This window comes from Pagrus major, chromosome 6 (genome assembly GCF_040436345.1).
Source record: "Pagrus major chromosome 6, Pma_NU_1.0".
Taxonomy (NCBI): Eukaryota; Metazoa; Chordata; class Actinopteri; order Spariformes; family Sparidae; genus Pagrus; species Pagrus major.
Genome location: NC_133220.1, coordinates 35,868,050 through 35,894,851, shown reverse-complemented (window position 1 = coordinate 35,894,851; position 26,802 = coordinate 35,868,050). Strand labels below are relative to the sequence as shown.

Sequence of the window (26,802 nt, the reverse complement as noted above, 5' to 3'; positions counted from 1 at the left end):
CTAATGGTCATCCATGGTGTTACTTGTGGATTGATGTTCTGAAGCCTGGATGGAAATAATGAGAATGCATCACAGGCTCAATTATCAATGATAGCCCTCCTTCCCCCACACTGCCTAACAGAACCACCCAATCATGCTGCAGTGTTTCATCTCAGATGAGTACAGTTCTGCAGGATCTTCTAGTCCAACACACAAAATATCATCCAAACCACCTTCTCTCCAGCATGTTACATGGGACTCACCCCCTCCACCCGGTGATATGGCCCAGCAGAATCCTCAAGGTCCAACAGGACCCCATTGAGGGCCCAGGTGAAGGTCAGGTCCATGGTGGGGTCATGGGATGCGTGACACTGCAGCGTCACATTCTCCCCCTGATTGATGTCAGCATTGGAAGGAGCCAGCGTGATCTTAGTGGCATCTGCAAGGTTTGGGCAAAAAAAGAGAGCCAGTGGCAGAGCTGTGTATTGTCTTGACTCTATGGGAGGCTTAAGTTTTAGAATACGAAAAGGGTTTTTTATTTCTCAATATGGCAAGTTTTTCCTCACTTGAACTGAGGGTCTGAGGACAGAGGATGTCGTTCATTGTACAGATTGTAAAGCCCACTGAGGCAATGATTGTGATTTTGGGTTATATAAATAAAATTGATTTGATCTGATTTGACAGTCGATGGTCCTGATAGGTGAGTGGTGTAAAATAATGAATAATGAATAATTAAAACAAATGCAGTCCATTTAGGTGAGCTAGTTCCATGTTACTGGAGTTGTGCATGCTGGCTCATTGGCTCCTCGTTGACCTGAGCTAGGGATGCACAATATGGATATTTTTTAGCTGATACCAATGACAGATAATAACCTGCTCCTCATGGCTGATACATTTTTGTAGAACAATAAGCTGTAGTTTCTGCACACTTGAGAAAGGCTAAGATGTCCGTCCACACCGGCGATGACTTGTTTAGTTCTCTAGTCTACACTGCAAGCGTGGCTTTATCCAGGTGCAGCAGCTTGAAGTCAGAGTGCCGACAGCGTGCTGCGCTTGTGGTGCATAAAGGCTCCTCTCGTTCAGTCAATGAAAACAATTTGGCTTCAAATTATCAGCTTTATTTATTGGCTATTTCACAGACACCAAAAATATCCCACAATATAAAATTTCCCAACATCAGGCCGATAATTTATTGGTCTGAAATATATTGTAAGTAAAATGAGCCATTATCAAATTATATGTTTGTCTTTCCTGCTATCATAAGTAAAGTTGATGGATACTGAAAGACAAAACAATTCTCTAGATGATGGATGGACTCACTGTCACTGAACACTTCTGTCCAGATGTCAAGAGCACCAAGAAAGTGTACAAGGCTGTGCTCAAAGACCAAAACTCATAATTTGGTTAAGTAGGATTTTGGATGTCTGAGGAACTAAAACAAAAAGTCAATGTGGTTTAGATGGTAAATGTCTGCAGAGGTTATAGATCCTGATCAGACACAAAAGTGACAAGGTAAAAAGTGAAGAAATAAATCTTTATATAAAGCTTCAATTGTAACAAATACATAAAGAAAACAAATACAGGAAAAACACAATATTCTTAGTTTTTTATTTAATGACTGATAATGTATTAATTAGATTTTTTAGTACAAATATACTTATTTATCTATCTTTTATAATAATGCTGATTTATTTATTTCCTGTGTTTAGTTTTAGACCCTGATACATACTTGTGCAGATGAGGGCAATTTTAATGATGTCCATGATGTGGATTAATGGTATATGCTTCAATTGTTTTGCTGGGTGACTGTAGTTTTGTTGTCAGTTGCTGTCCATGTGCATGATAATACATTCACTGCCAGCACTATGAATACAAATATTCAGTCAGTATCAGTGAGTGAGTGTGTGTGTGTGTGTGCGTGCGTGCGTGTGTGTACCTCTGACAGACAGGTGTCCGGTGCTGTTGGCTTTGCCCAGGTAGTTTTCAGCGAAGCAGGTGTACTTCCCTTCATCTGCCCTGCTGATGTTGTGGATCCACAAGATTCCGTCTGGAGTTACTGTGATTCTGAGGAGACATGACAAACATACAGCGGGTTAAGAGCGCCCTCAGCTGGATGACTACAGTGCTGCTACCAACCATCATGTTGTCCAGTACATCACAAACTATGGCTTCAAATTTTATAACATAACATAAACATTACAGGCATCACAAAGATTTGTGGAGGTGCTGCTGTATTGGATTGTGTTGTATTGTACAGGTGTTCTTGTTATTGCATCCACCTCCTGTGTGTCAGCTCTCACTTTATGTGGCACAGCAGTGAGAAATTGTTATGAATTTTAAGGTAAAATTCCCCTGCATGCTGTAACCTTTATAAATCCATTCCAGCTGCATCCTGCTGCACACTCATGAATGTTGAATCATTTACTTTTCTGCCCACATATTCCCAGCTGTTCTGCTACTTTCAGCCTGAAGCCCACAGCTCTAACATTCACAGTGCTGCTGTACAAGTCATTAGTTTAGCTTTAACTATGCCTTAAAGGACAATAATGTTGTTTTACAACTTATGTCTGAGTTTGCTGGGGTTGGTGAGTTTTTAGAAACCAGCCAGAGAGAGCTTAATTTTGTAAGTATCCAATTGAAAAAATCCCACCTCCCTCCAGACCAGAGCCACTCCTCAGAAACACATGAACGTGCACTGCCTGACTACACAGATACAGAATGCCCGTAGCTCTTGCTGGTCAGCAGGGAGATGTGTTAGTGGCTAGTATGCTACATTCTCATGTGTGTACAACAGTTAGTCCTTACTGCTGTAGGTGTGTGCTTTGTGCTAACATTAGCAGCCAAATGAGTGTGTTGCTGCTGCAACGGCTCTTTTGTTGGGCTCAGGGGCTGTGTGCTTACTGTAGTTAGCTGCTGAACAACAGGCTCAGCGGCTATGTACTGCAGCACATTGTTGTCATCACTAACCAAATCCAACTACTTCACATCTCACTCACATGTAAGATGACACCTAACAGTATCATAATGAACATAAACAACAAACATGGCTTTTGTTAGTACTCACCGCTGTCAAGCTAGCATGTTAGTATTGGGGGGTTTTGGCTGCACTTTCTCTGCCATTCTTGTGCCACTAGCTCACTAAGCTTAAGCAATACATCCACCTAGCCCTGTGAAAGACTCCAGTCATGTGCAATGAGTGCAAAGTGCAAAAGGCAGGTATGTTGGTAGTCAGGCAGGCAGCCTCTCCAATCTTTTCATATGGGTCAAAAGACACAGTTGGATTGGCCTTTTAGAGGCCTGCAGCAGCCACAGATACTAGATTTTTTTCTTTTCTTTGAGCAGAGAATTTGATTTATTGATGCTACCTGTATGTTAAGAGATTTTCTACAATTAAAACAACAAATTGAGAATATCTTATCAGCCCAGCTTTAACCATCATACCACCATAGTACTTTCCAACCTAAATGTTAAGATCCGGAAATGTGGCGAAAGCTACCAATTTACAAGAGGGCAAAAGGAAACTATGTGAGTGATCAGGACAAATCCACAATTATACTGTCATTTTAAATTTTAAACTTTAAACATTGTGAAATCTAACAACTTGAAATTGTAAAAGCAGTCAAACATTTAAGTTATTGCCTAAACTTACCTGGTCACCTTTAACCTGCACTGCTGTACTTACATGGAACAGTTACATTAGTACGTGAATACAGATGATGTGCAATTAATGTGTGGTGTAAACGCTCTGACCTCGTCACCCCCTGCAGGATAAGCACTTGGAGACTTAAGTAATGAAAACAAACCAACCCTACAATTTACAGGAGACTAGAGCCTTGAGGTGGATGCCTGGAGTGTAGCTGTGGCCAATTAAGAGCTACACTGCTAAGATAAAATGTGTGATAATGGAATATTCATGCAATGGGAAGAGAAGCAGAAGTGTGGCAGTTTACATATAACACCTTGGATATGCATGGCAGGGGGTGGAGTAAGTTTAATGTACATATGGGACAAAAACAACAAAACAAATAAATAAATGTAGAAACATAACAGATGCAGATTCTTCCATACAGAGCGGGAGAGTATGAAAATGATTTGAATCAAACAGTATATAACCATCAGGTAATGTTACTGAGATCAATATCTCGTTTGATCGAGACACCTGAGTACAGCAAAAAAACAAGACAAAAAGAATATGCTGTGGTCTGAAGCTCAACCTGACTAAACAAATGTTAGGGAGTGCTCTCCACCACCATCAACACACTAAATAAAGGAATATCTTTTGGAAGAATGCGGTTCATCCCTCCAGTAGAGCTCCCCTCACTTGGATAATCTAAGACAAGGGGCTTTGAAGCTTTGCTGGAGGCTTGTGGTGGAACAATGCCTTACTGACACACTTTATGTTGGATTTTCCTTTAATTTGTCAGCTGTTTGTGGCAATATCATTTGGGTTGTCTACCTGATCTAGCTTACAGGCTTTGGTCCCTCTGAGCACCCCTGCTGTTTGAAAGTGCAGTGAGCTATTATAATACAGCTTTGTGTGTTACTTTTAGCTGCACTGCCAAATAACTGGTTTAAGATATTTTGGCCACATAATGACAGCTCCTGCGATCTGTTTACATGGAGTTTGTCTTTGATAATAATTAATAAATATGGTGACGTGATTTTCCTTTACCCCCGACTTTACCCCTTGTTCTTGGTGGGTACAACTGGTGATATCCCAACTTGAATTAAGCTGAGGCTATCTGGCCTCCCAAATGTTACGGGTGTCATTTGTAAAAAATGTTCAGAATTCAGCTCCAAAACTATAGGGGGCAGCCTCATTGCTTGCTTCTGCTCACCATACTCTTTGCTAAAGCAACTGGCGGCTGTTCGCAAGTAGCTCAGTTAGCTGTGGAGGTAAGTGGCCCTATTAGCTGACAGAAGTCTGCCTGGACCGCAACCTTGGATGACAGAAAGGCGGGGGCACCATGGTCAATGGGCCTCAGCTCGATCAGCAGCGGGTAAAAACGGCATGTAGAGTTAAATTCTGACCATATGTTACATATAGCACTTTAGGCATAGCTAATCCCTGGCATATCTCATATTCACTCATAACTTTAAACTGTGGAAGTAAAGCATTACTCACATGCAACAAAATGACAAAAATGACTACTCATCTTAGTTCAGTGGTTTGTGGCTTTAAATAACTGACAGTTTTTTTAAAGTTGCTGCTTTAGCACTGAGAGATTGACTGATGTGTTTGGACTAAAGGGGGATGTCATTGAACACTAGTCCATTCGACACTGTCACTCACAGAGACTGATGTTTTCAACTGAGCCAGTAACAGATGAGTGCCTCTTAAGTTCATGTGAAATTTGGAGCAAGCAATGGAATTCTCACTCTTTTGCGTACTTAAACCCTTAAAGGGGGATCAAACAACTGACATTTAGTAGGTTTGCTGAGCATACAGGTAAAGATGAATTCACAGCTAGATCAACATCAATGTCAGTTGGACTGAAATTGTCATGATTGGACTTTGTGGTGGCCTGTTTTGTGGTTGTGGTTCTGTACTTAGTTTTTAAGAGGTGCTTGGTGAGGCTGGGAGTGGCTTTCTGCTAGCCGGAGCTGTGCCTGTCCACACACCTGCAGCACATTGGACTTAATCAGCACCTGCTCTTATACCCAGACCTTCCTTCTACATGCTGCCAGATTATTGTTGCCAGCTCCAGTGGTACTTGGTTTCTCTCAGTCTCCAGAGTAAATGTGTTTAGAAGCTTTCTTAAAATTCACTTGCTAGCGCCTTAATCCAGTTTCTCTACTCTTCCAGAGTAACCGGACCATTCCTGTGGACCAGCTCCTCTACCACTTGCCACCCAGCCTTCCACACCTGTGCCACCCCGCACAACCCTGACTGCCAGAGCCAGCTATCTGTGTAAACGTGAGTCTCCCCTTGCACCACCTGTGGAGCCACCTGCCTGCGCCTGAGCTCACCACCTCTACCTGCCATATTCCTCTTGTGTTCAATAAATTCACCTTTCAAATCTGCTCCCTGTTTGGCGTCAACTTTTAGGTCCACCTGTTCACCACTACAATCATCACAGAAATTGTCTGAAAACCAAATGCAAGACTTTTAGTTAAACTCTCACATTTTCCCTCTATTGTGTGTTTAGCCGAATCTTTGATGTTTTCCCTCTGAATCAATATGACACACAAACACTCAGGTGGTTTCAGGCCTTCATGGTGCTGTGACAGAATCTGATGAAATCAACAGTAATTGACAGAATTGAAAGAAGTAACAGAATCCTCCAATACATACACACAGCACTGTGGGAAGTTACTTTTGATCTCGCCTCCAAGTAATAAGGGTTTTTCTAAATCTTTCAACAGCTGATGAAAGTTAAAAGCTGTTTTTTTTTTTTTTTTATGTGCTGCATCTCTCTGTTGTGCAGAAACGGAGGTCTCGCTTACCCTGCAATGACATTTATTGTAGCTTTAGTTGTTTATTGCTTTAATCTGAACTTGCAAGATCGGACAAGTTTGATTGTTATAGTTTGCCTGGAACAGGGTGAGACCGAAGCAACGACCCCACTATCAAGACAATGTACAGTGTCTGAGTAAATTAAAGACCTACACCTTCAGGTTCCCACCTGAGCTGGAGCTTGATTTGTATAAAAAGAAGTGTGATGAACTGTATTAGCTGCTTAATGGGAGGATACCTACAACAATTATACTTCTTGCAACTCTGATTTTTTTTTTGGTGAATAGTCCACGGAGACACATTTGATTTTAACAGTTGGTTACATGAATACTGTATTACAATACAGCTGTATTGTGTAAAATATAACTAAATAATATATATACAGTAAATAGTGCACTGGACTTGTATAAGCAGATGTGTGCCAAATAAAAAAGTTGTACATTCCATGAGTGTAATGGATGACGTGGGAGCTAAGAGCCACCCAAAGCAAAGCAGAATCCTTGAATGTACAAACTTCAGTCACTTGCCAACTATATACATAATTAATTGAAAAATATCAGTTGTTAATTTACAGCTAATTTTGATCTTGCTTTTCTATCTTAAATATAACATACAGTTCCTGTGCTTCACAATGTCTTTGTTTGCATCAGTATCTAGGTAAACAGAAGGTTGTTCACGAGGCTGGCCTTGTTTTTTTTTAAAAAGTGATTTTTTTGTTTTTGTTTTGTTTTTTAGATTTTGAAGCTGGGAGAGAGGAAAAATACTGGATGGAAAAAAAAAAAAAGATTTCTTTACCTCCAACTGTTGGATGATTTTAAAAATCCAGACACAAATATCACATACATCTGAAATTAAATTGGCCTGTTTCTCGCTTAGAAGGTTGTTCTAGGTTGCTCTGCAACTGGATATTGGACTTCCTCACAAGCAGACAGACAGAAAAGGCTCTACTTCTGACTGAAACTTAGGTTAATTCTGGAGCCAGATTCTGGTCAACTTTTACAGAGGAGCAATGGACAGCATCCAGACTGGAAACATCACAATGTGGCATGGTTCATCACCAGCTATACAGGCGGTGATTAAAACCACCAGAACATCACTGGTACACAGTCTGTTCACCCTGCTGCCATCTGACAAAAGATACAAAAGTATCTGCTGCTGTACCACCAGACTACAGAGCAACTTCTTTCCTCAGGCTGTGAGACTTCTCAACTCATCCTAAACTCTCCAAGTAGATGTAGCAGGAATCATTCTTTAATTAAATCTTTATTTCATTTTTTAAACGCTTTAATAAAAAGTGACAAATCTACCTTTTGTACCTTTTACCTTTTTATCCTATTTTTCAGTTGTTGTTAGTGGTTACACAAATAACCAAATCATCAAATTCTTCAAGCCCCACTGTTGCTATTTCTACCAACTATAAAGATTAGTACTGGCACATTCATTAAAAACAGCAATCAAACACGTATGTCATAGGGGTCCAGTTAGACTGGCCGATAACCAGAAACTTAATCCACATCTTTAAGCCAATCAGAGCCCAGAATTATTGGTGACCATGGTATAATTACCACAGGTCTCTAGATTGTCTAGATCTAGCCAAGTTTATTTATTTATTTTTGTCTTTTTATAATTATCGAGCGATACGAAAATCAAGTTGACTTAGCACTACCTGCTGCTGTTGGTGAGCAGCTCCGTCCCACGGCTCCAGAACAGGATGGGCTTTGGGGCAGCTCGAGGCCGACACTCGATCATGACCTGTCCCCCTCTGGCCGCTGGGATCAATTTCCTTACTGGGTTTAACCTGAAGTCTGGAGCCTGAACTGGAAGTACAGAAGGTAGGATGGAGTCAGAATAACAATACAGAGGGGAAAAAAGGAGATAGATGATGGATGAGATGCAGAGAGGAAGACATAAAGATGACAGCAGGGAGAAAATTATGGATGCAGGAAAAGTGAAACAATGTCAGAATTATGTTAAATTCTGACAAGAGAGCAGTACAGTATTACACCTTATTAAATTATAAATATTAAACTTAAACATGCATTAATGTGAAGAAAATGTGTGTGTTTTAATGATACAGATCTAAATGTTTAACAGCTCTATTCAGTATGATATAATACTTTTATCATAAAATTGTAATTTTGGAAATTAAAAATACATCTTTTCAAACTAAAAAGCATGTTAAATGCTTTATATAAGGTAAAATAAAGACAGTTCTATGTAGATAACTACCTTGAACTCTGAGCTCCGCACTGGAGTAGATGGTGCCATGTTTGTTCTCAGCTACACACTGGTACATCCCAGAATCCTCCAGGGCAAGGTTACTGACCTTCAGACGAGGCCCGTTCACCTCTACCCGGTCCTGGAGAAGTCGGAGGGAACGGTCATTTGGGAGGTAGGAAACGAGAGAAACGGAATCAACTGACAGGAAGTGTGAGCTGTGAAACAAACCATACATGCATTGTGCATATACTGTATGTGCGGTGGTGTATGAGAAATAAAATGTCACAATAAATTCTACCTCATCCAATAGACTCCTGTTCAGATTTACACTCCACCCGTATTTTTCATGTGGTACACAAGTTTTTATTGAGCCTGTTAAAATGTTACTTATCAACTATAACACCTTTCCTTTAAACTCATTAATATCTATTTACATTTACGGCTGACGTGACTTACAGTAATTCATACACTGATGGCCGCCATGCAAGGTGCCGACCAGCACATCAGGAGCAGTTTGGGGTTCAGTATCTTGCCCAAAGACACTTTGATATGCAGACCAGGGGAATCAATCCAGCAACCTTCTGATAACAAGACGCTGGCTCTACCCCTGAGCCACAGCCAAGCCATTTACTTTTAGATTCTTCTTTAGATATTGTTCCCTGAATTTGTTCTTACTCTTCAGAATGAGTCTGAATTCTGAGCGAAGCTGAATTTGTGCCTAAATGCAATCATGGCTCTCATTAACATAATGATGTTCTTCTCTAGGAGTCAGGTTCACTTGGGATGAATAATAAAAAATGACCTCTGTAACTGGGGAAATTTGGTGCGTAGTTAGTTTGGTGCGTAAAAAACATGATCTTTTGTAGGTTTAATGTATTCTCTAATTTAAGGAAATGTAATTTCTCTGGATTGGAGTATTGCTGTTGCACAGATTTTTCAAATAAAAGGGAAACAAGAACATCAGACATGAACACTGTTTGGTGTCCTGAACATTAGAACAAGGGGAGGAACACAGTACATTTTTGTTTTTAAAGCAGTGTTGCAGGAGTATTTTAACAGAACTTTGTGTGTGTAGGCACATAGTACAGTGAGAGAGCATACTGCATACCTGTGTGCTGAGTGGCTGTCCATTGCGCAGCCAGCGTACGGAGGGTCGCGGTTTACCAGCAGCAACACAACTCCAGTGTAGCTCTGAACTGATCTCCACCTCTGAGTCGCTCATCACCTGCAGCCACTCCGGCTGAGCTGGAGGGTAGGAGAAGAAAGGTAAGTGATAAACAGCAGAAAATAAATCAGTAATAATCATGCCATGGTCGGGGTGAATACTCAATTCTGACTGGCTAATTTCTGATAATGTGAGTAGTTTACTGCTCTAAATTAAATTGCTGGCCACATACTGTAGTATCAGCCTGTATCTACAATGAGTAATAGTTGGGTGATCTCCTGCAAACTGTGACCATGGAGGGTGAAGTTTTGTTTGTCAGTGGACTCCTCAATGAGGGTTTAAGCACTAATGTATCACTTATGCCTCACACAAAAATGCGGACTAATTTTGCAAGAGCCACAACCGAAAATGGCTATCATGAGTCATGTTGGAAATGATCTCTTCAATGGTTTCACCTCCATAGCACATGGTCTCTGGGACGTTTTGGGTCCAGGAATTCAATTGGTTTAGTCTTGATGATTTCACCTATTCTTGACCATTAAATTTACGATGGCGGCTTATTTTCAGCTCAGAGCGGTCAATATTTCATTATGAAACATGACATGATCATGAACATGTCATCATAGAGGCTTCATATTAGCCTTTAGTGAAACCAGAGTTGAATTATAAAGAAGTAATACGACTAATGGTACATATGGATCATGTCAGGGGTCAAAAAGGTCAAAGTTGTGGTTGATTAGAAACAAATCTTCCCTCTACACGACCAAGAAAGAGAAGGTCAAAAGGAGATGACCTAACTAATTTCTAATTGAATTGAACTAAATGATAAAGGTCTTTATTAGAATATACTGGCGTATATTTGCCGATCAATGCCCACTATATGGAAGTGTGAGGTACATGACAAGGTATTTAAGATTTGTACACTGGGGAGACAAAACAACCTCTCCATAAACAAATGGCAAAACAATGCAGTACTGAGATCCCTCCCCAGACAGCTTAACAACCATTCACACCTGGGCTCTCCTAGCCCTAGCAACCCACATGAAGGCTGGTTGGGTCAACAATCCACAAGTGGCCCTAATGACTCTGAAACTCAGAGCTCACACGTGTCCTTAACGACTCTGTAAGGACACTCCCACACAGAGTTTAAAAGCCTGCAGCTCCTCCAGTTAGTTAGAACTGAAGAAGCCTCTTGGATGAGAGGTGAAACTTCTTCAGGAAACTGAAACATGCCTAGTTGCAGACGATACAGCATTTAGAATTGCCATGACCTGGATGACTGAGAACCTTCATCAACCTATTTAAGCTGAATTTGCAACTTCACAGAGATTCATTTGTGAGCTAATGGGCTGCTGCTCTTCATCTGAATCTGCTGATTACTCCTCTCATCCCGACAACCCTCATCTGAACAATCAGGAAGTGTGAGGGCTGGTGGCACGTGCTGGGGCACGTAGGGAATGGTGTCGGCACTTCCTAATGAAGAGTTCCCAGGCATTCCCAATGGGAGAGAAATAGAGTGACTGTTGGTCAGATTTTTATTGTAAGCGTTTTTTTTCTTTAAACCTATTATGCTAGTTAATAATAATAATAACTAGTTTTTATAGAAAACTTCAAATTTCAAAGTTTTTCGTAGTGTATTCAGCACATTTTTTAAGAGAAGATGGATAAGATAATACATTTATTACAGTAATCATGGATGGCAGTCCAAGACATGTCAATTCTCTCTCTCTACATGTTTTACATGTCTTTGCATTAATTTGATGGTATTCAATACATACTTGCTGAAAGTGATACGGAAATGTTTCAGCTCAGACTGCCATCCTGTCTTTTATGTAAAAGTGACCACGATGCTTATTCAATCATGAGATCGACCTGTTAATATACCATGAGCATGGTAACATCAACATCAGACTGTGTCTGTAAGGGACTATAAAACCTCACTGATCAGCCTGGTACAATATGCGCTGCTGCAATATAAACAGATGTTTACACAATATCTTTTCTTTACCTTGCACACTGATGCGTCCCTGGTATGTGTCACTTCCTTCTGAGTTGTAGGCTTCACACTCGTATAGGCCCTCGTCATCGAAGGAGAGATATGGCAGGGTGAGGGTGGGACCTTCTGCACTGGAGCCCGCCTTGGACGGCATCAAACCGTCCACCTTCCTCCATCGCAGCTTTGGGACTGGACTATGAAACAAAAAATAGATTGCAGAGTGAGGTGAAATAAAGGAAAAGCATGTGGTAGTTTCATAATAAAAAAACACAGAGTCCAGATGGGGTTTAAGTATAATAAAAGAAGTTAGTGAGGAAGACTGGCAAGTAAGAAGAAGAACACATTAAGAAATATTTCTAAAGCTAAACAGGGCACAGCCTCTCAACCCCAAATGGCTTGCAGACACAGACAGATTTCAGAGTTTCCTTACTTTCCATAGGCAAAGCACTCTAACTGGGCGGTGTGTCCTGCAAGGGCGTAGGTCTCTGCTGGGAAGCGGACTTTGATGCTTGGAGCTGACTTCTTGGGATTGGCTGAAATAAAATACCATTGCAAGTGTTCAGATTAAATCCCATCCAGATTGCACACCTTAAATTGAATCCAATAGCAGGCTGGGACAGCACCAACTATCAGTGATTTTGGTGAAACTGGAACATGTTTTCTGTTTACCTCAAGGCATAAGTTTTCAAGACATAAAACTGTTATGACCCAAGTTTTGTTTATAGTTAGCACGTAACATAACATTACATCTGACAAATTGTTGCAGAAACTTGGGATTTGTCTTCATGACATTTGTGTTGCACTCAGAAATGGTGGTGGTGAAAATACAAATTTCTTTAATATGTTGTAATGTAATGTAATGTAAATATTTTTATGAAATGTTTTAAGTTTTTGTATGATATATTTAACATCTGTAAACACCTGAGCTGGAAGCAGCATAAAAAACAACTGAAGTCAGATAACCAGGCCTAATTAATAATCAGTGTGCTGCTAAATAGCTCAGTTACTCTATTACTTCTACTCAGATATTAACTTAAGACAGGTTATCACACATAACATGAACACCACAGCAAATCTTCTTTTGGATATCCCTCTGTCCTTTGTCATCAGGTACACACAGCTAGTGCTTCTGCAGACCTCCGTGGTAGAGCTACACGTGGTGACTAAAAGATCAGTAATGTACTGTAGCCGCAGAGAATCCGTACCATCAGGCAGCACAGTGAGCTGGTTGTCCTTGCTGAAAGTGCTCTTAGTGCTGATGTCCAAGTTGATGGTGGTGAAGCAGTAGTATTTTGCAGTATCGTTTGGCTCTGCTTTGGCCAGGTACAAGTTCCCTGTTACCTGCGACACAAACCAGCGACCGTCTTTCGTCTTGACGAAGTTGGGAAATTCATTGATTATCCAGCGGTAGGACAGAGCTGGGGAGAGAAAAAAGGTCGACCAGTAACACGGTTGGAACATACTGGCTAGTGCTCAGATTTCAATATCAACAGCCAGCATTCCAAAACAGATAAATAATTCTGCTAATTCCAAACAACCTTTATGACCCTTATCCCACCTGTCAACTGCTGGCTGTTGCAGGTTTTACACAGTAAAGTTAGTTCTCAGTAAAAAACAAACAATGGGAAAGTAATAATAATTTTCCTGATGGCACAGGACATTACTCTCTATGGTATTTAACTCTTTCTCTTATCTTCCAGGTGCTTTAAAAATAGTTAATAAGTAGTCTGAACATGTTTGGGTTTTTCAGGATGTGTAGGAATGCTGGAATAAAGGGGATACCTGGGTAATGTGGAGGGGGCTGGCAGGCCAGGAAAGTTCCTAACCCTTCATATGCTGTCTGAGGACTCCTGCTGTCTGGAGGGAAGTCATTGACATCTGGAGAAACATGGAAAGGTGTAGAAAAAGAGAAAGTAATGGAAAGGTTACTGTCACATGCTGATCATAACAAAAGCAGCAATGACACACAGCTGATGGTAACCAATGTACAACTGAGGAGAATTAGTGTAAGGTAAATCCTCCTGATCTCATCTAACGATCCGTGCCACAGTGACCCACTCTGACAGAAAGTTGAAAGGCCTTTTCTCACTCACAGCCAAATTTGACGTTAGCCGCTCGGCTGATGATGGTGCCACAGCGGTTGATGGCCAGACACTGATAAGAGCCTGTGTCTCGAATAGACTCAGGGCTGCTGATCACCAGGTTCCCAGCCACCAAGGTGTAACGTGGTTCCAAACCCAGTGGGACCTCTGTGCCATTCACAAGCCATCTGCAAGACAAAAAGCATGGCAAATTCATAAGAACACAGCAAACAGGAGATAAACATGTCTCACAATGAAGTTCATGAGTGAAATGAATGCAGCCCTACAGCAGCGTCTCTCCCATTCCTGCACACACATTCTGCACTGGAATGTCCCGAGGAACGTGACAATGGAACAGTCCTGAACAAATCTGATCCATAAAGGTCCCACCGTGGATAGCACCTGGCTCTGACCCATTGAGGCGTGGACACAGTACCTCTAGGGTCGTCCCATGGTGTCTGGCTCCAGGGCATTGGTGACAAATGCTTTTAGTTCTGTAGGTTGGACTCCATGAACCAGACTTGTTCCAGCACATCCCATAGATGCTAGACTGGATTGGGAGCTGTGCAGGGCCAGGCCAGGTCAACTCCTTAAGCTGTTTGTTACATTCCTCAGGCCATTCCTCAACAGTTTTTATGGTGGCAGGTTGCATTTACTTGCTGGAGGTGCCACTGCCATCAGAGAGCACCGAGGTCATGAGGGGAGGTACTTTGTCTGTAACAGTGTTTGGGTGGTTGGTCCATGTCAAGTGGCATCCACATGAATGCCAGGACCCAATGATTCCCAGGTGAACATTGACAGGTGAAGTGATTAACATTGATCAACTTGTTACAATGCAGTGTGTTTAATGTTGTAGCTGATCAGTGTATATAACATGACAAATTACTAGTTGTGGTCATACTTAAGTGTAACTGTTAACATTAAGATTGACATTTATACAGAAATACAGACACGGACAAACGGACACAGTTATGGAAAAATGGAAGCCATATGTTTATATTTACTATATACCTCAGTGGTCCTTCTTTGATTTACAAATAATATCACAACCTGTAAGCGCCGCTTTCCTCTGAGGAATGTACCTTCATAGGCCAAATTTTTATTGAATATATGCTCCCTCAAACTGATCACATTCAGTGAGTGTGTGCGTGCGTGTGTGTGTGTGTGTGTGTGTGTTCCCACCTGTAGGAAGCAGCTGGACTGGCTCTGGCCTGACAGCTGAGGGTCACCTTGCCTTCCTTCAGGCCCTCTGGGTAAATTACGCTGCTGGGCTGTTCTTCAAACACTGGCCCGCTGTCATGACCCGATACACACACGTCTCCACCTGGAATCAAAAGTATTAACAACACACTAATCACACACCAAACCTTGTGCCAGAAACATCCGAGTGGTGAGGCATTTCTATTGTGTACTCATAAACAGCACTTCCTATCAGCCATATCTCCCCTTGGTTCGTGCAGTTTCCTGTTACTTTGTTCATCTATCAAAAATGGCTATTGCAAATATAAAAAAGTACAGAATTGTGGAAAAATGTAAAAACTTTTCCTTGTTCGATCTAAAGCTGGAAAAGCAAAGGCTGGGACTTAGACTGTCAAAAACAACTTGATTGAACTTGAAACTTGATAAATTAGGCCAGGGCTGCCCAAAGTTTGGCCCGCGGGCCAAAGTTGGCTGACCATAAGATTTGATTTGGTCCGCTAGATATTTTCATAAAAAAAAAAAAAAAGAATAAAAAGAATATTCTTGTATGAATCATTGTTTATGCTGTTTTATTTTTGGTGAATTAAAAATGCTACAAATAAGTTGTAATAAGTAAATCCCTAATTATAAATTATTTTTCAAAATCTGACCGCAGAGTGACACTTTGTGCAGGAAGTCAGTCAATTCAGGGGACTTGGGATCTTTGTTCTATGGAAGCAAGCAGGCAGGTAATGAAAAAAGAACTCCCTCCTGTAGGGGAGGGAGCTGCTCTCTAGGAGATCTAACCACATCATGCCGGCCACCTCCCATGGGTCTGGTGGCGACCTGAAAGGCCGAGCAACAAAAGCGGGAACTGGGATAATGTAAAAACGGAACGTGTGTGTGATGAAGCACCAGCTCTCTCACTGTTTGCTTAACCCCTTTTTGTTCAGGAAGGTTGACATACACTCACACACACTTTTCTATTTTCTTTATTTAAATCATAGTTCCAAAACATATTGCTAAATACAAAGAATTGTACTCGGCATTAGAGGTTGAGAATTGAAGAAGTTTATTTCTCAAAACATATTAAAAACATGCTATAAGCAAAGCAATAACCTGTAAAAGTTTGAGTTCTTTGTGGTGGCCATCTTGTGCTGGTGATGAAAGAGGAAGCGCGCCTCAACAGTAGCCTTTTTATGTGGTGTATGAGTAGGCGGTCGCTCGGATTTGATTGGATAGTGGATGTGTGAGGAAATTTCAGGTAATTAATATAAATACTGAATGATGTACAAATGATTTGTTTATTTTGAATGTACAGTAGTTCTCTTAACATGTTGAAGAATGAATTTAGATCTTGCTGGTATGAGCAAGTTAAGAAAACGATGTGTATTTGTTATTTAACCTTGTCAACTCTCCATTGTAGAGATCTGCCCTGATAGGCCAGTTTGAACTGGAAAGGCGGACTCACCTGCTATATATGTGAGTGAAAGGGGAGAGAACAGGTTGTTTTTTTTCTTTAAGAGTAGCACCAGAGCTGTGTGAAGGATGTTTTCTTTGTAACATGTTTTTTGACACTGTTAATAAAAGTCTGACTATTTTTTTTCTGCACAACTCCCTGCCAGCGTGATGTTTTGGGCCATTCCAAAATAGGAGGACATTTAACGTCCCACCCATGAAATTTTAAATAATAAATTTACAAAATACAAAATCATGCAGTTGTTGTGTAACTTTTACTTGTCCAGAGACCAACTCTAAATAAACTGGGAGAAAAAATCATTTGAAAATATTTTTAAAATATCAAATAAGTCTGGAGTACCCGCTAGTATGCTATTTTGTCTTGTCTTGTCCCACACCCTTGGTGACCAAATTGAACTCCAAAAAAAACCTGTCAAAATGACATTTAAATCTACTTTCTTTTATATTGTTTTGTTCATAGATGTCTCTTGTAGATGGGGAAACATCTTTTTAATAAAACATAATGTTTTAAATAAGTATTATTATGCAAGAAACCCATGTCCCACAACTTGCATGCAACCCTGTTACCTTAAACTTTTTAGCATGGTAAAAGAAGAAGAAAAGGGTTAGCCACATGATAGACTGGAAATGACATCATCAAACAGTTTCCCAACAGCATGGGTAGAGAGCAAAGGTATGTCCTGTCTTATATTTTTCATATTTTTATAACATTGTCAGCCTTGCTTGAATGTCTCACTCTAACTCACGCAACCCTGTTATGCATATTTCCAGAATAATATAAATACTTACAAAAAAAACTTTACTTGTTTACTTATGTAAGTTTGTCATCTTGGTAAATGCTAACAACTAGCTAAACAGCTAGCATAGATTTGTGAGAAAAAGCCATAATTAGCATGTATTTGCAACCCTGTTGATAACATAGGTATTATAGTTTAATACCTATTATTGATGAATATGTAACAGAAAATTGTCAAATAGAAGGTTCATTTTTTGAAAATTCCGAAGCCCAAATGTCCTCCAATTCTGGAATGACCCTTTTATCTTGGTGGTCTAAGACATTACTTATCACCCACCTACAATGCAGTACTGAGTTCTCTCCCCAGACAGCTTAACAACCATTCACACCTGGGCTCACCTAGCCCTAACAACCCACATGAAGACCGGTTGGGTCAACAAGTCCACAAGTGGCCCGAACGACTCTGAAACTAGGAGCTCACACATGTCCTTAACGACTCTGTAAGGACACTCCCACACAGAGTTTAAAAGCCTGCAGCTCCCCTCCAGTTAGTTAGAACTGAAGAAGCCTCTTGGATGAGAGGTGAAACGTCTTCAAGAAACTGAAACAAGTCCAGTTGCCTATGATACAGCACTTAGAATATGTCAGTGTTGCTGCCCCCAAGTGGCCAAAAAGTAAGTAAAATATCTGAATACTATCCCAGTGAAAACATTATGTAACAATTGTAGTACTTTAAGGCATTTCATTACTGTTCAAAGCTAATAGCATTTGTGTGTATGTGTGTGTTTCTGGTGGTGTTACACTAAAAAATATGTTTCCATCAGCCCTCATAAGATCTTTTCTTTATTCAATATCAACATTGTCAGCATGATTCTAAACAGAACTTGAAAACCGGTGGCTGGAAAGTTATTAGGTTTGAATTTAGTCTGATTAAGTATATTCTGAGTTTTGCATTTTCTTTGAGCATTCAGTGAGTTAAAGGGTGACTCCACCATTTAACACATTAGTGTGTTTCCAGGTGTGTTTCCAGTTCTTGGGGAGTTCTTCTGCATATGTGATAAAAGTAGTATAAAGCCTTTTGTGGCTCCAGAGGAAGCTGAATGTAATCTGATAAATTGCCTCCAGTGATGTTACTCAGTAGCTAAGTTAAATTGGAGGTAATGGAGGCACCATGTTTTGAAAAGCTGTCAACTGGTCTAACATTGCACTCCTATAACACTGTTGGGCTCATTATTGACAGTTTTAAAACAAATGCTTTTCAAAACCTGACAACATTTTATTTTGTTAAATTGGTGGATTTACCCTTTAAACTATGTACACTTGTGGAGACTCAGCCTGCACAGTGTTAGGTATAATGTGTATTGGTTTTAACAGACAGCCACCATTTGAAAGTAACTTAACCCTAACTTCTTTCTCCCCTCAAATATTTCACCTGGCGTTCTACGAGAGCAGAAAATATTTTCCAAGACCCTGGTCATGTGCTGCAACTGCTCACAGAGCATTTTTTTCACAAAATATCTGTTATACAACAGTGACTAACTGCCCTGCTTGCTTACTTTTCAGTAAGACACTATGTCACCGCAACTTGATGATGGCTGCAGCTTTACTGGGCTTCACAGCTGCCATGTATCAGATCACATTGTGCAAATATTCCATTGAACATTGCAGACGCATGAAGACTTTATAATGTGTCTGTGTGCATATGAGCATGCACATATATTATTCAGTTCACCATTGTTAATAATGAACATCACTTTTCTGCAGTCTATTAAGAGCCAAGGGAGACTGGACATTCGTGACTGCAAATTTCAGCACACCAGCAGAGCTTGTTAATTCCAACATAAGCAACAATGGATCACCATCTATCATTCATCACATCGGTGTATTTCAACGCTGAGGCCCGGGAGAGAAAAGAGGAAAGGGACTTCTTGGAGAAAATTGAATCCCCTTCACCCGCTGTCCAAAACAACAATCATGAAATTTTAATCAGTCCCCAAAGGCCTCCACATGAACTGCACCCACACATTCAGCTCACTCTCTCTATCTCCCTAACACACACAAAAAAAACACGCACACACACACACACACACACACACACACACACACACACACACACACTTGTGTGAGTTAACGACTAAAATGTAACTACTTTTTAAATGTTGCTGCAGCGAGTAAATGATGTGCAACCACAAATATTTGCCAGCAGTTCTGTGAAGTGTGTCGAGATTCAAAATGTCAGGAAGATACAAGGAAATTTGGGGACACTATTGACTGCTAAAGCAAAATGAGGATGATCCTGTCTCCTAGAAATTACATTCTCATTACTCAAATGTATTCTTAATTACATTTGAGCAGAAACTTTTGTTTGTTTGTTTGTTTGTGACATATCAAAAATAAGTTTTTAATCAACATGCCGTCAGTTTTCTTGCTTTGCTACAATGCTCCCGACCACATGAATTTGAACAATCTCGTTCTAGTATTTTTTATTTTTCTGTGAAACACTTGTAATCCGGGCATAAATATGTTTCCCTTTAAACGTAATTGGGAACACATTTTAGTTGTATGAGATGATGAAGAAGAAGAAGAAGAAGGAGAAGAACAGAAGAAGAAGAAGAAGAAACAGAAGAGGAAGAAGAAGAAGAAGAAGAAAAAAAGAAGAAGAAGCAGAAGAGGAAGAAGAAGAAGAAGAAGAAGAAGAAGAAGAAGAAGAAGAAAAAGAAGAAGAAGAAGAAGAAGAAGAAGCACAGCACACTGTGAAGTGGGGCTTACCAACAGCCTCCTTCAGGGCCCCGGAGCTGAGGACCAGCAGACACAGCAAGCGCTCCATCATCTGGATCCAGCTGGATTACTACAGGACCACAAACAGATCGGGAGCAGATGGGATCAAAAACCGTTATCCTTTTCACACTGGAAGAAGAGATGTCCAATCTGGCCCTGTGTAGAAAAAAGATGAACAAGAATACTTCCATGAATAACAACTCTACAAAGGAACTGAATTAATTTAGAATGGATGGCTTAAAGAAATGTAAAAATGTAGTTTTGTTCACAAGCAAGGAGAACACCATCATTGAGATGCACATTATAGTTTATTGAGGTGGAATATGAGTACAATGTTGAAGAGGGCAATTGAATACAAGTGTGATGTTGATGATGCGGTGTGGGGAAGGCTTCTTTAGGGATCTACGGCTTGTCCCAGGCTGGCAGGTGGTGGTGGTAGGTGCGTATCTAGTTTGAAGTACATTATGGGAACTGGATTGCCAGTTTGGTTGGTTTTGCTAGATCGAGTGTGTAGACTAGGCAGTCTTCTGAGATGCAGTGAAGGTCAGACATGGAGAGATGGAGATGAGAATTAAATTTAGCAGACAGTGTGGTGAACTCTGAGCACCGAAGGAAACCAAAGAAGAACGATGGGAATGTCGATTCCGGAGTATGGGCTAGATGGTGGGGTAGGAGGCTAGAACGTAGGGTGTTGAAGTAGTGGGACGATAGATTGGGAGTTGACGTTATTGAAGTGAACTGGAACGGATTTTCTTGACCATTGTGTCCCAGTAGCAGAGCAGCGATTATGATGGGGGTAGATTTCGAAAATTGGTTGAATAGGCTTTTGGTGCCCATGTGGCTTACAATAACCACTGGCTGTAGAAACCCTAAAACCGGCATAAGGGGCAGCATCAGTGAAGAGCTGAATAATGTATGGGTTAGACAGTTGGTCTTCGTAGATGAAGATGATGCCGTTCCAGTTTGCGAGAAGGCGTTTCCAGGGCCACGTTTCAGCTTTGGATGAGCTGTCGAGGGCATCTGTGTTGGAAGTGATGGTATGCTGCAGCCAGATCCATTGAAGTAATTGCAGATGAATCGACCTAACTGCAGCACCAGTCTACCTTTTTGGCCATGCCTTGGGCTAAGGGTATGGAGGCAACAAAGCTTGTGGCTTTTGGCTTTTTTAAGCTTTGTTTTATTTTATTTTATTTTATCTTATTGTTAAGGTGCATGGTTCGTGCAGTGGCGAAATCTAGATGATCCATGTGTGGCGGATTAAACTTGAAGCAGGAAAGGTGCGACAGTGCAACTGTAGTCGAGGCACCCCACATGGGTGTCCTAAATTGTTGAAGCTGTGCTGCTGCATTGAAGGTAAACTGAACGTGATAGAAAACCTGTGCAGCCCTGACAGGTAGCCCTGAGCTGCTTGGTGCGAGTGCCAACCCGGTGGCAGTAAGAAGTGGGAGAGGTTGCTATAGAGGAGGAATGAAGGGATGGCAACTCGGTGTCAGTAGAAAGGGATAGAGGTTGTTACAGAGGAGGTAGTGGTGAGAGGACCTGGCAACCTGGTGCCAGTAGACGTAAGCAGAGGTTGTTGCAAAGAGGTAGTGGGGGGAGGAACTGGCAACCCGGTGCCAGATATGTGAGAATCCCTGCGTTCCACTACCCATACTACCATACTATTTAGTATGTCCTAATACAAAGTATGTGAAATGCAGTATGCATAAATACTATGATGTCTTACTACATCCGGTTGCATTTTGGAGTATGCAAACCAGCGTGCTTTTCTGGCTATTCTGACCCAGAATCCTCTGTGCAGCGGAAGATATTTCACATTCATCCCGGTGTGTCACGCAAATATAAACGAAGCCGAGACAGCACGCACATTTAACGGCTCCCTGACAGATGAACCGAAACAACAGATGAAAAAGCATGTAAGTGGCAGTACTAAATTCTTTGTACTCGTGCTAAGGCTGCAATGTTTTTTTTGGAGCGAAAGGGTCAAAGTTCAGGGTGCACTGTCACAACGAAGTGGCATGTTCCAGTTGTATGCATACTTCATGCAACAGTATGTACTTTGTAGAGGCTGCTGCATAACGTACTAACAGTAAAAGGAAAGTATGCGATTCGGAAAAAAACACCCTTTGTCCCACTTGTATGCATCCTGCATGCGACAGCATGTACTTATAGGGGCTGCTGCATTACATACTAATAGTAAAAAGAAAAGTATGTGATTTGGAAAACACCCTATGTCCAATTGTATGCATACTGAATGCAACAGTATATAATTTGTAAGGGCATCTGCAGTACATACTAGGGTAAAAACGACAAGTATGCAATTCGGAATGCGCCCATGAAGGTTATAATGAAAAAGAAACAGTAGTGGGGAGAGGAACTGGTGCCAATAGAGAGAGATAGAGGTTGTTGCAAAGAGGATGTAGTGGGGAGAGGAAGTGGCAACCCGGTGCCAGTAGAATTAGGAAGAGGTTGTTGGAAGGACGAGAAGTGTTGTGTGAACCTGGTATCTCGGTGCCATTTATCACATTTGATGTGCTGTGACTCAGAATAATTTATTGGAGGGCCCTGAGTGCGCCATGGAGATGCATCCATGTCCCGGGTGGGTTGCCTGCCTAGGGAAGCGAGCGAGGGAACAAGTAGGAGTTGATAAGGGAAGAATTGCCTTGTTGTTCACTCCTCTGGTGGTGGCTGGTATTCTAGTGGAACATGTGGTTGGATGCTGATATTCGGAAGTCCTGTTTTCTGGGGCGGAGGACGTGGTAAGCGGAGTTTCGAGTGCAACCGTGGTACCATTGTCTTCCGGGCTTGCTGCAGGCTGAGATTAAAGGAGACTGGAGCTGAGCTGAGGAGGTCCTCGTCAGAGGGGCTGACTGACAGGAGGTCCATGTTGAAGCAATCAATGGGTGAGTCCAAGGTTTTTAATGACTTGAGACTGCCATGTGGTGCTCTTATGAGTGATAGGGTTGATGTTCCATACACAAGAAACGAGAAAGGCAGGCATGAAGCATGGTGAGGTTTATATAGGCACATGACAGGAAGGGGAGTGATTGAGGTGTGGTCCTGCTCCTGAACTTCAGCTAAAACTTTATCTCCATTAAAAAACAGTTTTTAGCCAACATGTGACACAGTTATTGAGTTACTCTTCTCAATGTCTTTTAAATGTTATCTCAAACTTTCTCTCTGCCCTCTCTCTCTACAGTCTCTTCATCCATTTGGGATTCTCTATAAAAAAGGTAATACCAGAAAGTATTTTATTATAGTAGGATCATTGATAGTGTTGTGAAGCCTTTAGAAATGCTCACCTGCTATTGTACACACTTGCATCATACCTTTGTAAACAAAAGTTCCCTAATTTATTCTTTAGACCCCACAACAAATTAGACCACAGACTCCCTTCACTGTACATGATTCCACCACACTGAAATCAAACCTGTGGGGACTTTTGTAACACAGCATTTAATGAATGATGCTGCAGTGAATCTAGTTTAATTTTGTTGAGGTCCCCCTCCTCAGAGACTTTTGCTAGTGATAAAGCCTCACTATGAGTTTGAAGTTAACAAACCTGAGATAATGTTGAAAACCACAGTGGACAGGACAGAATGCACCAAAAAGAAAATATGTGCTGGAAATTGGACAAAAAATTCAAGGTTTGAAAGGAAATAGCAAACAAACATTTATGCACTCAGGGCTGCAGCTGGAAATCAATTTTGACTGTTTGCCTTGAGAAAATCATCCCAGTTTTCTTTTATAGGCCATCCAATATATCCAAGGTTCTTTCTTAATACAAAGTTGTTTGCAGTGGATTGCAGTTGTTCTTCAGACTTGCACCTTGACAGAAGCCACCCTTTTGGAGAATTCAAGAAAGGTTATGTAAGATGTATACCACTTACACACCAAAATTAGTGTGCATATGCTGTTTAATAAGAGGGTAAACCTGCTAAAAATGGGTGGCTGACTTTCACATTGCCAGTAGACAAGCATCCCTTTTTTGTGTTACATTCAATGTCACAAAAGTCACAAGGGTGTTGTGTTTACATCACAGTTGATTGGAGCTAGAGCCCTATCAACACCTGGGACTACTACTGTTGTTTGACCTGGGAATGAATGCAGATTGTATCCATTCACATTAAAGACAACAGCCAGATATCAGTGGTTGTTTGTGGGGTTTTTGTCCAGTGTGGAATAAGTAAAACATAATTCAAGCTTCTAAAGAGTTGCTATAATATAGAGGTCTTCAAAGGACCACTGTTTAACAGATCAATCTGTCACACAGTTCACGTCTGGGAGTCATTCTTGAGTCATTATGGTTCCATTGTGAGCCACTACACTAATCAGAAATCTTACAAAGAGCACTATTTTCTCTGTCAGTCCCATTTTATTCACTTTTTACTGTTTTGTTTAAAAAGATACCCTAGGGCATACAAAGAGTGGGGCTCTTTGCAAATGAATATATTGAGTAGTAATTTGAATTAGCTGAATGAATTTGGGGAAAAAAAGGCTTCATTTGTGTCCTGACCTTTACAATGCACTGCAGCTCTTACTGGCTCCTGACAAAGCCCCTAATGTGCCTCTCTTTACATTTGATCACAGTGAATTACTGCAAAACAAACTGTGTTGACAAGAACACAATCCCCTACTCTCTTCAAAGGAAATGAACCAGGGTCACTTTAAACATAACAAAATGTTTTTTTAAACAGAAATTGTGGATTTAAGAGATAACTGGAAAGTGTAGACCAATCTCAGTGTTTGAAGCTGTTTTCATGTGCTCCATGTTGCATGCATGCTAGATTAGTCCTATTGTGATGTGACTGAGTGTCCAGTATGTATGCATGACAGTAGTGGAATGAAGAGGTATTTTGTGGCAGTGGCAGCAAGACAAGGTAATCGGTATTTGTTGACTCCCCAGTACTGGTATTGGTTGTCTGAGGCAGCGATGGTTTTCTCTGTAAGATATCCATGCAGTTGGACTGCAGGGCTCAAGCTGCTTGCTGCACTGGGATCTTCACACTCCTCCACAATTGGTGCGTTTTTTCTAGCAAAGCCCACTGGTTAGCGGTCAGTGTACCAGGCAGGTCATGGTCAGCAATGTAGGCACAGAGGACTCGCTTCTGTTCCAGAAGACTCTGTATCATCAAGTAGGTACTATTCCGCCTTGTTTTGACGTCTTGTTGCAGGCGTTTAGGTTGCATTTGCATCTGGAGCTGGATATCTTGCAGCTGTGAATATGCAAGTGGAGAATGTTTAAAATGTCCCACAATTTGTCTACCGATTGCAATGGCATCGCTCACACTCCGTTGTGAAAGTAGTCCCTCATTGACTACAAGCTGCAATGTGTGAGCAAAGCAGCCTAAGCTCCGCACCCCCATGTCCATGGCCTTTTTCATGTTACTTGCATTGTCCCTGAGTATGACATGCACTTTATTCAAAGGAATGTGCCACTGGTCAAGCATTGCCTTAATTGCAGCCGAAATGGTATCGCTGGTGTGTGAACCATGGAAGTTTTTAGCTTGAAGCATTGCACTGTGCGGTGTACAGCTCGTGTCCGACCAGTGGACAGTTAAACTTAAAAGCGACATTGGACACACAGCAGAGCTCCATATATCTGTAGTGAAGCTCATTGCCTTTATAGCTTTAATCTCTTTTGAGATGTGTTCGCAAACTTTTTTGTACAGTTCTGGCAGTGCGGCCTCGGAAAAATACTTGCGTGATGGAAGAGAGTACCTTGGCTCTAAGTATTCCAGTAGGCGATGGAAGCCCTCATCTTCAACAACTGACGTTGGTTGAGCATCTAAAACAATGAATTCCAAAACTTTCTGTGTTATTGCCGATGCTTTCAAGCTTTCCGTCGGAAACTTTTCGCATTGTTGAAGTGCATCTGCCAAAGTTAGTTGCTGGGCTGTACTGTCTCCTGCTCCTTTGGTTTTGTTGAGCTGCAGGAATTCGGCGTGCTCCTTAGCATGGTGCTTTTGGATGTGCTTGATTAAATTGGTAGTATTGTACTTTGCAGTACTACCACCACCCCTCGAAATATTTACTTTGCAGACATTGCAAATAGCCGTCAAGGTAGTTGGCATGGCAAGCGAGAAATATCTCCACACAGCCGACTCTTTGGCTCGCTCCATGTTGTTTAGCGGTTAACTCAACTCTTCTAGCATGCGACACACGTGCTGCTGACGAATGACATAGGATGTGCGGCAACGAAGGAAAAAAAAAGAAACTGGATCGGCCCGTGGATCTGTTATTTTTTCCGATCCCCGATCCAGCTATTTTGTCAATATCGGGGCCGATATCCGATCTTAATATCGGATCGGTGCACCCCTAAGATATAAAATGTATATATATATATATATATATATATATATATATATATATATATATATATAAATATATATATATATATATATATATATATATACACATACACTGCTCAAAAAAATAAAGGGAACACTTAAATAACACATCCTAGATCTGAACAAATGAAATATTCTTATTAAATACTTTGTTCTTTATATAGTTGAATGTGCTGACAACAAAATCACACAAAAATTATCAATGGAAATCAAATTTATTAACCCACGGAGGTCTGGATTTGGAGTCACACTCAAAATTAAATTAATTAAAAATTAATTAAATTAAAACACACTACAGCAGGGGTGGGGAACCTTTTTCACATCAAGGGCCATTTCAATTTTTCCAAAGTCCTCAGAGGGCCATACCATTATGAACACATAA

General features: G+C 41.0%; 1 protein-coding gene across 1 annotated transcript in view; it reads right to left on the bottom strand.

The window, feature by feature from the left end:
• The window catches only part of cntn2 (contactin 2), a 32,798-nt gene extending 12,648 nt beyond the window's left edge, over window positions 1-20,150 (bottom strand). The window contains exons 1-13 of the mRNA XM_073468475.1: window positions 20,062-20,150; window positions 15,081-15,222; window positions 13,911-14,086; window positions 13,600-13,695; window positions 13,023-13,235; window positions 12,809-12,823; window positions 12,248-12,332; window positions 11,830-12,011; window positions 9,765-9,901; window positions 8,666-8,795; window positions 8,103-8,253; window positions 1,916-2,043; window positions 243-418 (exon numbers count right to left, since the gene is read on the bottom strand). Of these exons, the coding sequence (XP_073324576.1) occupies window positions 243-418; window positions 1,916-2,043; window positions 8,103-8,253; window positions 8,666-8,795; window positions 9,765-9,901; window positions 11,830-12,011; window positions 12,248-12,332; window positions 12,809-12,823; window positions 13,023-13,235; window positions 13,600-13,695; window positions 13,911-14,086; window positions 15,081-15,222; window positions 20,062-20,122 (1,692 nt within the window). The 5' untranslated portion in view covers window positions 20,123-20,150. The remainder of the gene's footprint in view (window positions 1-242; window positions 419-1,915; window positions 2,044-8,102; window positions 8,254-8,665; window positions 8,796-9,764; window positions 9,902-11,829; window positions 12,012-12,247; window positions 12,333-12,808; window positions 12,824-13,022; window positions 13,236-13,599; window positions 13,696-13,910; window positions 14,087-15,080; window positions 15,223-20,061) is intronic.
• Between the last annotated feature and the right edge of the window lie 6,652 nt (window positions 20,151-26,802).